The following is a 9927-nucleotide window of genomic DNA, read 5'->3' as shown; positions in this document are numbered from 1 at the left end:
GCTGATTTAATCACGGCGGGCTGGCAGTGGAGCGCCGACCTTCAAAAAGTGCCAAAAGTGACGAGACGAGAGGCAAAGGCACGGAGACGCTGAAATTCAAATTTTGACTGCTGGTAACTCACTTCTACAAAGCGCAATAAAAATTCTTCCTGGACAATATTCGCAACCGCACCTTTATTAGAGCCCCTTTAAGTGCCCCTTGAAACTGTTCGGCACACCTGGAACCCTTGGCTCGCCTCCTCGCCCTTCTATTCGCTTCCGTGAAACGAGAGGAGAAATTGCCGAGCATAATGCCCTGTGGTTTAATAAAGTCTATTCTGTGCACCTTGGTTGAACAAGAACGCTTATTAAGGCGAAAGCCTTTAATGTCTCATACTGTCGTCCGTTAGCAGGGGGTGCCACACGCGTCTAACTCGGGAACTAAAAATGATAGGAGAAAACCAATGGTTGCCTCAGGTAGGGGAGGGAAAAATGTACCTAGAAGCCAGGTTTCATGACTGTAGAATAATTAATTAATTATGGGCAAAAATGTCGAAATTGCGTCGAAATAGCGCGGACGTAGATATAGCCACGGGAACGGTGTGACGTCGCATCCACCGGAAGTCGTCACGGCACAGGGAAAATTGCCACAGAATGGTTCGAAAAACATTGAATTTGTGTCAAATTAGATGGAAAATGTGTAATTAAGCGTAATTAACACTTGAGATCCCCGAAAGATGTATATTTTGAGCATCGATATAGCCACGGGCATGGAGTGACGTCACATCCACCGGAAGTCATCACGGCATAGTGTCCTCGGCTTTCGCCTCTCAACACGTTAGTTGTCAAAGTGTCCTCGCAATTTTTAAACAAAGCATAGTGCGCACTGTATACTTGCCGAGGTTTTAGAGTGTTCCAGAATCCTGCTTTATTAAGTGGGCGACTGAAGGCTCTGAAGTTCGCCTGCAGTTTGCCTCAGTAGAAAGAGACATATAGTGGTAGCCCAGGGTGCTTCGATGGTCAGCGCCATTCAGACACCCTAGGTCGGCCAGGTGAAGGGCACCACCTGTGAACATGCGGTCTAGCCCTTAACTAGATATAGTGCAGCTGCAATCCAATGGCTTGACATCCTCTTCGCATGCGAGAGGGTGCGGTGTTCGATCCCAAGTGCTGCCATGTACCCACAGGTGATACGATGGTCTGGTGCTCAGCTTATTTGGAGCGAAATGCATGGGAAATGGGTATTTGACTCAACCTTGTGCAAAAAAAAAACCTCATGGCGTTCTGTCGTCAGAAGCTTCCCTCGCGTCGTAACATTCATCATCGTCAGCATCATCATCCTAACAGAAGTGTCAATATGCCGCCCACAGACTGTCTGAAGTCTGTGCACGTATATGTTCTGTGTACATGCCTTTTCGTAAGTGAAGTAGTCCTGGCAGTGTATGCGATCGCCGCAGGGAGGATGGGGGAAAGAAAGAAGTGTGCAATTTTTTCTGAACCTGTAACAGCGACTGCTTGATTCCGCGTCCCCATCATCCGTACCGATCTAGAATTAATGCGGACGCGCAGACGCAGACACTGTTCCCGCACGGATGTAAGTGCGTTCAGTGTGAAGCATCTTTGCCCAGCATGTATGCAGAACATGCAAAACTTGTACAGCGTATTCCTTTTTGTTTATTTTGCAATACTCGAGCCTATGTACCACCTGCCGCACTTGAGCGACTAAGCCAAGGCACCGTTACGTGTGACAATAGCGCTAGCTGGATTTTTTATTTGGAATTCAATTCAATTTAATTTATTTATTTCACCACAGATAAACATGGTTGCAGCCTTTGGGCAAAAAGCTGCTCGGGCTGCTTGACGAGGCATAACAGGGTCGAGCAGTGCAGATACATGATTGCAATATGACAAAAGAAAAAAAAACAATATTACATGCAACATTATATACAAGGAAAACACGGCTAGTGCATACAGTACAAAAACAGGCTCTGTGTAGAACATATCACATACTAAACATATTACATGGGTGCTGCTAATCAATGCTTTGTGAAGAATCTGAAGCGCGCATTTGTGTTCAAATGGAACATTTTAAAAACCATGGCCCGCTTGCATGAGCATTACGGATACGATTCTTTGCTTGGGCGGATGAGATTAAGAAGTTTGCGGGGATACGGTGGCCGCAACTGGCGAAGGACAGGGTGAATTGGAGAGACATGGGAGAGGACTTCGCCCTGCAGTGGGCGTAGTCAGGCTGATGTTGATGGTGATGTTTTGCTTGGTACAAAGGTGATTGTTACCTGCAATGTTCAGAAGCGCAATTCATCCGCAACAAAAGTTTCAATAATAAAAATTTTCCCAGCATTAGAGCATAATTTGCGACTGAGGACGCTGCAGTAACACCACAAGCAAAAAAAGATTCAAGCGCTGGTGCTATCAAGGAGATAAGAGATTCGCGGTATCTATGACGCGTCTAAATAATAATAGTGGACACGCGGGGTCTCGAAGGCTTACGAAACGATGCCGTATACGTACAAAGCCACAAGAGTTTTCCTTTTATGAATTACCCCTGACACAGATGAAGCGTCGAGGCTATGCATCATATTGTTCGCAGGACGGATGTATCGTCATGACCGGGTACACGATAGCTTGGAGGAGCCTTTTCGGCGTTCACCTTATCCCTACCCCGATCAGTGTGCATCCATCTTCGCGCCGCTCAAACCCGGTTCGGATGATTTGCATGCCATGCCTCGATAGCGCTCGTCGTGCTCTCTTCATTAGCATTTTCATCCACCATGGCCAGCCCCAAAACGGGCGCCAGCGCATCCGCTTACAGCCTCGTTGGTACCAGAGGTCACGGTATAATTTTGTCGTTCATGGTTCTTTCACCACTGGCGTCTGAATTAGAACAGTAAAGCTGTCGTTGCCTCGCCTCGTTTCCTTGAGAAGGTTAGCGCGTCTTATCAAGAGAGGCGCGCCCTGATTAATCGCCGTGATCCATCGTACAATGATGTGATGAACAGTTCCGTAGAGTTATACGGTTCGTACGATTGGGAGCGTTGATAACCCTGTTCGGCAAGGTCCAGGCATTCTGCGGGTCTTATGAGGGCTCTTGAGAAGCGTTTTATTGGTTTTGTTGAGCGGTTGTAAGTGCTGACGTCTAACGTGAATATGTTAACTGAAAGAAAAATAGAACGCTAATCCTTCCGTTCAGGACAGGTAAATCTCAAGTCGCTGTTCCTTTTCATGTAACTTTTTTTTTTTTCGCTTGGAACGACACCGTACTATTTCTGTTTTCTTTTTTGATGTCCCTTCAAACCTCTATGGACGCCCAGGAAAATTTGAGCTGCGCCGTAGGCGGGTCTGATGAATTGCGCGTGAGTTAACCGTTCAAAAGGTTAGAGTTCAATGACTCTTGTCTTGTAGTCACTGTAGTGCGTTTCTTTATTTTCGTTTTGTTTTTGGCTCTATTGTTTTTGCTTCACGTTCTAGCGTCGATTCCTTGCTGTGCTCTTTGAAAATGTCTATTCGTAAAATGAGTATAGTGAGCTAGAAGCTTTGTCAAGAAGCATCGATTGTCACATCTCGCAACCACTGTGACATTAAATATATGTTCAGGTTAGTATGTTTTTATAGATAAAATAGTTTATACCATGGTGTCAGACTATTCTAACACCATGGTTTAAACTATAGAAGCTGGACAGGCGGCGAAAGGTGGTGTTCGCCCGAGCCAAGTGTATTCGAAGCATCGTAGTTTCTCGGCATTCGTCCGCTGCTAATGACAATACTTTTTCTTTGGTTACTTTTCAATGCACGATTGTCATAACCTCAGGGCGCAAAGATGGAGGGTTTGGCTGACAAAGGCGCCGGGCAAGAAACCAGAAACGCTATGCTCACAATACACTTTCTGTTGCGACCTTGCAAATTTGAATTTCAGTTTTAATTGCTGTTTGCAATTTATAAAATAAGGTGTGATCCACCGATTGCACGTGGGAAACGTTTCTGTGCATCCGAGCTTCCTCCCAGCCCACCCAGTCTGCTAGAAGATAGACATTGCAACTCTCGCTTGGAATAAAATTCTTACGCAGTCGCTCACACGAAAGCGTATCATTGTTGAGGAGTTTTTCCTCTTTGAGGGATATTAACATGTACACAGGGCAAAACTCATGTCTAGAACGACCGAACTGTGTGTTGCAGCTTCTAAAGCCGCTGCGACCAGGAAGGCAAAAAATGACGATGAAATCCTATGACTTAACTGCACAGGCTTCCACACAATTTTTAACTCAATGTTATCGCTAGATATCGCGTGCTCAGCCTGAAACAAGCCCAGAACGTATTCTAGGCAAGCGTTTTGCCCTCTGTACGCGATTCGCATGACCTTATAACGAGCAGGTTGTGCGCGGTTAACGTTTACGACTCAGTCATCAAGTCCGTTCGGGTCTGAAGAGGTGGAAGATTCATGGCGTCACTTGTAGGCGAAGCTGGTACAGCTTCCACTGTACCTCCCTTAGTGGCCGCAGCCAAGTGACGCTAATTAAACACGCCCGCTGTCCATATGGTTCCCTGAAACGCTGCCACTTGCAGTCAGTCGTGCATCCATTAGCGGTCGCTTTAGCGCACACGCGTCTCCCGCTGGTAACCACGTCGTTTCCAACAACATTGGCTGATTAGGTTAAAGTGGGCGAATATATACTCTCTCAAAAACGAACGCATGTTGCTGAATTTGATCGGCCATTTCCACGTGAACCGAATCCTGCTGAATCATCCCATGGATACCTTGATGCTCTTTATTTATTTATTTTTCTTGCATTTATAATTTGTAGTGTTTGTGGTCATTGTGCATGCCTTCATCATGCTTGTATTTCCCCCAACTGTAGCCCCTCCTTATGTAATGCCCTCGGGCCCTTAAGGATGAAATAAGTGAAATGAAATGATAGTCGTGTACACCGTGCTTCCGTGCCCAACTGCTGCCGAAGCGGCTGCGTCAACACGCTGATCGCAAATGTTCTGGCGCAGCTGGAGCAACCGAATCGTATATTCTTTGTTTCTTTGTGCTTTCGTATTTCCTAACTGCACGTTATTAAATGGACACCCAACTCACGAAACGCCTTTTCCGCGCCCCATTCGCACGGAGCGCCAAATGACCATATAAGCTCATCTCGCAACGATCATGATCAAAGTGCTTGGGTGATTCAATCGAGCGCGGGCAATCATCTAATATTATGAATGGTATGCGCTTCTAAATTTGCTAGGATTTATAAACTTGCTGTTATAAAATAGCCTGATAAGCGATAGGTATTTTGGTCGTATTCCGGAAGTGTAGGAGAATGAGCCATTATATGTATATACCTATATATCCTTACAATCTTTACACATGGTCACACCAATCGGTAGCATACATTCACTTTTCACATTCTTTCTTCAGATCTCCCTTTTCACATACAGATGACGCTCTAGCTGGTGTTGCGTTCTTTGAAAGCTTTTTCCTACTTAATTTTCGCTTTAGTTTGCAGCCGTTCCTCTCTAATGCTTTCAGATGCTGGGGGGCTACTAAAGAAACAGAAAACACGCCCACGCTGCGCTAAGAGGAACTAGCCGTAGGTCGTCAGCGCAGGTGTCACAAAGTCCGCATTCGCTACCTGGAAAGGCGGTACCCGCTTGCTCTACAGGTGGGAGAACGTGTCCCCTGCTAAAGCCGGGGCGAATAGACAGGATCGACCGGCCGACAGGCCGAGGAGACAACTGGGCAGGAAAGTGAGAGAAAGAGCGGATGGATAAACGGATGCAACGGCATTGTCGACGGGAGGGTGTTTGGAAGATGTTCTAGCCTTCGTGGTAGCAGGCCAGTAGCGACCTGACCCTACGGTAGGAAACTGAGTCACTGCACCGGCGAACAATGAACGCACTTTTAAATGCGGCGAAAGAACGTTTACCCGCCATGAAGTGGCGGTACGATGCGGGTGGGGGTAGGTGAGAGTAGGTGAGAGCGGAGAGACGGCGTGGTTCCCTCCCACACAGAACCGGTCGCTCCGCCCAAGGGACGTGCCGATGGTGGCGCCGCCCCTCCGGCGTATAAAAGTCGGGTATTCTCGCACCTTGGCTTCAGTTTTCAGCTTCGCTCTGTAGTTGCTGCTTCCTCGTCCTGAACCGTTCGTACGAAGTAGTCTCCGACAGAGCTCTTCGGCTGCTCTAACTTCTTGCTTTCCGATTCCGTTGACTCCTCTGCGTCGTGCTCGGTCTCGCTTGGATTACGTTCACCGCTATCTGGAACGACGTCACGAACCAGCAGGGCACGACCATGAAGGCACAGGTAGACCAGCAGCAGCAAACCACCAGCCTGTCCAAGGTGGCGAAAGGCAGAGTCGGCCGCGAGGCGCGCGAACTGAAGCACGGATCAATTCAGGCCCTCCTGGACAAGCTCCAAGACCTGGTGCCCAACATGCCGCGCGACAAGAAGCTCACCAAACTGGAGGTTGTGCAGAATGTCATCGACTACATCATGGACCTGGAAGTCGCCCTCGAAGCTGACCCCGCGTTGTCCACCGCGGCCGAGGCGCGGCAACCCCTGGTCGTTCTCTCGGCTCCGAACAACGCTGCGGAAAACAGCTCCTCGGAGGAAGAGGTGAGTGTGCTTGCCCTCTCCGAGTTTTCGCCCTACCTTTGTAAACATTTTGCGAGTACTCTGTCGCCTTTGGGGGCTTTAGGCCCTTCTGTTTTCTGGACTTTGTTTTAATGCAAATTTTCCTACGGTATGAAATCAGCACAAGGAGGTATCCAAGCGCCGCCTGAGGGACTGCAAGATGCATGACACGTCCTTTTTGTTGATAGAACATTGTGCCGCTCTGCTTCACGACCAGGCTCAAACTTGCAGCATTTTGCATCAAAATTTTTCCAGGCGTTGCTGAACTAAAGTTGCTCTTGCTAGTTTAATGTTATAATTAAGGTGGGCTAGTTGGCACTTATTCATATTAAGATACCGGCATAGCGCTCGTGTTGTCTTCCTGTCTTTAGTCGCTGTCTTGTTCGTGCACTTTAACATGAATCGCACTCGTAGGTTATCTCGGTTCTCAACTCGTTTCTACAGTTGCGTCTGTCATCTGCGCAGTTTTCTGGTTGACATTTCCTCGATGCACATCTTCTTCTTTTATGCACGTGCAAGTGAAAGGGCAGTGGCCCGAGGGTGATGCAATAACTTCATATGTTTAGAGTACGTTTTCAAGCATTGGCTCGATGATGAGTGTTTACCAGGGGTTATTTCACCTAGTGCGGTATTTTTGTACACAGTGTCTTGTCCCTTCGTGCTTCAATCAAGCCAGAGACTCTTTGCATGTCTTCGGAGCTATTGGCCTAGTTGTATGTTTAACAGTTCTTCGAAGATACTGCCTAAGGACAAGACGCGTATTTGTGTCTAGAAGACCCTTTTCAATGGCCACCAGAGCCTTTTGCGGCAGTTGTTTTTATTAGCCCCGACGGTGATTGTTGCACTGACTTCAGCTTATAGTGGGCACTTCTTTTTTTTGAAGGGGGGGGGGGGGGGGGGGGGGGGCACGGGGGCTTGTGAAATATATCCTTCTCGCCCCAAAACGCTGCTTTCCTTGTTATGGTTTTCATCGACAACCTTGGTCACTCGCACGCCATTTTATAGGCTCAGTGGGTCGAGACCTGCTTGAGAGCGTTTCGTTCTTGATGTAACATAGGCTCAATGCATTTCATTCACTTATGTTTTTGCAAGGTGCATGCTTTACTTGAACTGTGTTGCCTAACGCACGGATATGTTTATTTTCTTTGCAATTGATTGCAGGTCACCGACAGCGACGAACCCATTAGACACTTCGCCGAGTTCGCGCCATCGGTGGTTCCACGCTTGGACTTGTGAGACGCCTCCACCGGAGTCTTTCTCTGACCACAAGGCTCGGGGCTCGGTTCAGGAGGTGCCAGTCATCGCTCAGCCAGCCCCGGGCTCCGAAGCCGGTTACTCGTTACAGCCCCGTTCAAAGGACCAATGAATGGACTTGAAACCAAGGGACCTTGACCAATGATCAAAAGACGATCACGCTTGGACATCACCCGGTGCCATCCTCTGAATATCCTCCCGGTGCCAGCCTCTGAATATCCTCCCGGTGCCTCTCCCGGACAGCAGGAAAGGAGAAGATCCCTCCGGCCGCTAAGCTACGACTAAATACACCGGCAGCATGCTTCAGTTGTAGCTCAGGTTTGTAGAATATACTGCTTACGTTCGATACAATCAGTACTCGGTATTATTCTGATTCGATGAGCCCAGTGCACGCCTGCGTCGAAAAAGAAAAAAAAATCATACCCGAGCGGATTGCGTGCCACTAGCACATTAGTTGTTTTTTGAATGCTTTACTTTTGATTCGTTTTCATCACAACGTTTTATGCGAGCCTTCGGCTGTTGCCGAAACGAGGCGACATGCAATGAGCTTTACGTTTGCTTTTTTTGTCTCTTTGATGTTGCAGGAAGGAACGTTGCCGACGTTCCAAGCCGGCTGCAAGGGCTCTGATGCCACCGCCATCCCTCCGCGTTCCAAGTACTCCGGAAGCTTTGCTCTGGTAAGCTTGAGTTTTGAACGATGGATGTCACGTACTGTGTTTTTGCGTAGGCACCGCGACTTACTGGCGGCTCATTTGTTCGCAGGGCTTGGAAACCAGGAGAAAGCTGTGGAAGACTCCCTTTTTCCCACGGAGCATGGCGGTGGCCGCGCTGAAATCGTCCATCTAGCAACAAAACGCTGTGCATTCGCATCTCATACCGGTGATCGTGCGCTGCTGTCCCCTGGCCCTTGAAAAACAGGACGTCTCAACAGAGGTAAGCGCACCTCTAAATTTGATGGCTACGAGCTATAGTTTTTGCGTACTGACAGCAGGTAAATTCTTGTGCGAAACAAACAGGGTCAGAAGAAAGTTATCCGCCACGCATGCCTTCGTATTGCTTGCTGTAATGAGAGTTTTAATGAAAAAAAAAAGCTGCCTTCCATTAGATAACTAGAACAGACACTGTCACACTCTGTCAAAGCTGCTGTTTCTTTGCAACCGATGCCTTTTTTGTCTTCAAGATTGTTAGGGTTCTGGAAGGTGCAGAAGCAGTCCCATGTAGCCAGTGAACATACCTACGTTGCCGGCTAATATATCGTCATGTCGCACATTTCTATTCCGTCATTCGGCGACCCTGTTCCTTACTCATAAACACGTACGTCCCTGTAGTCGCGTAAAGAAAGCGGGCAATGATGGCATTTTTAAAGATAATGTGATAGAAGGGACTAGCAATGCCGGTAGACAAATATGCAAGAGAAACTCCCTAACGATGTTTAAGAAGGAGAGCTGTAGATTGTGCTTTCGTGCAATTCATGTTTTGATGTCCTGTTTTGCGTTTTTTTTTTTTACGCTTTGCAGGCTCCTTGTCGAGAGCATGGTCAAGAAGTCACGCCAAGAAATAGCTAGGAGAGGGGGCAACATCACTGCCTGGTGTGCGGAACTTCGAAGACTACTCAAAGGGGGCGCCTGCTGACAAGGCGCCGCGCAAAGCAGTAATAAACTAAAAATTAAAAAAAAACCTGTACTGTGTGACTATTTTGTGTTTTATTGACAACACCGTCGTGCTGAAAGGTAAAACGAAATTTCGGAATGAAGCGGGACGAAGGTAAGTTTCAGACTGGTAGTGTAGTCCTACTAAGCAGTTTCAAAGAGAGTTATGAAGCGTTAGCAGCTTCTTTTCTAAAATTTGCTAAATTGAGCTTCCATTCATTCGAAATTGTGCGCTGTGGTTTTCCAAATAAGGTTACAGTAGAAAGACTAGGTCTACATGGCTGACTCTTAACGAAATGTTTTGTCAGGTGGCTTGATGGATTGCCTGACTTTGAAACTGCAAACATGGCAGAAAACGCAGCATGTAGATACTTCAAGAAAGGAAAGGACACACTCGGCGCTGACTGA

The 9927-nt window shown here is 47.5% G+C and overlaps 1 protein-coding gene across 1 annotated transcript; it reads left to right on the top strand.

Moving 5' to 3' along the window:
- The first annotated feature begins 6015 nt into the window (after window positions 1-6015).
- On the top strand, window positions 6016-9534 carry LOC149327782 (DNA-binding protein inhibitor ID-1-like). The gene is made up of 5 exons (XM_089562424.1): window positions 6016-6598; window positions 7778-8188; window positions 8455-8547; window positions 8633-8803; window positions 9388-9534. The coding sequence occupies exons 1-2, from the start codon at window positions 6275-6277 to the stop codon at window positions 7850-7852; spliced, it is 399 nt and encodes a 132-aa protein (XP_089418550.1). The 5' UTR covers window positions 6016-6274; the 3' UTR covers window positions 7853-8188; window positions 8455-8547; window positions 8633-8803; window positions 9388-9534.
- Window positions 9535-9927: the final 393 nt, after the last annotated feature.

This window comes from Amblyomma mixtum, chromosome 10 (assembly GCF_055824585.1).
Source record: "Amblyomma mixtum isolate Tamu chromosome 10, ASM5582458v1, whole genome shotgun sequence".
NCBI lineage: Eukaryota > Metazoa > Arthropoda > Arachnida > Ixodida > Ixodidae > Amblyomma > Amblyomma mixtum.
This window is presented reverse-complemented; position numbering and strand designations above follow the sequence as displayed.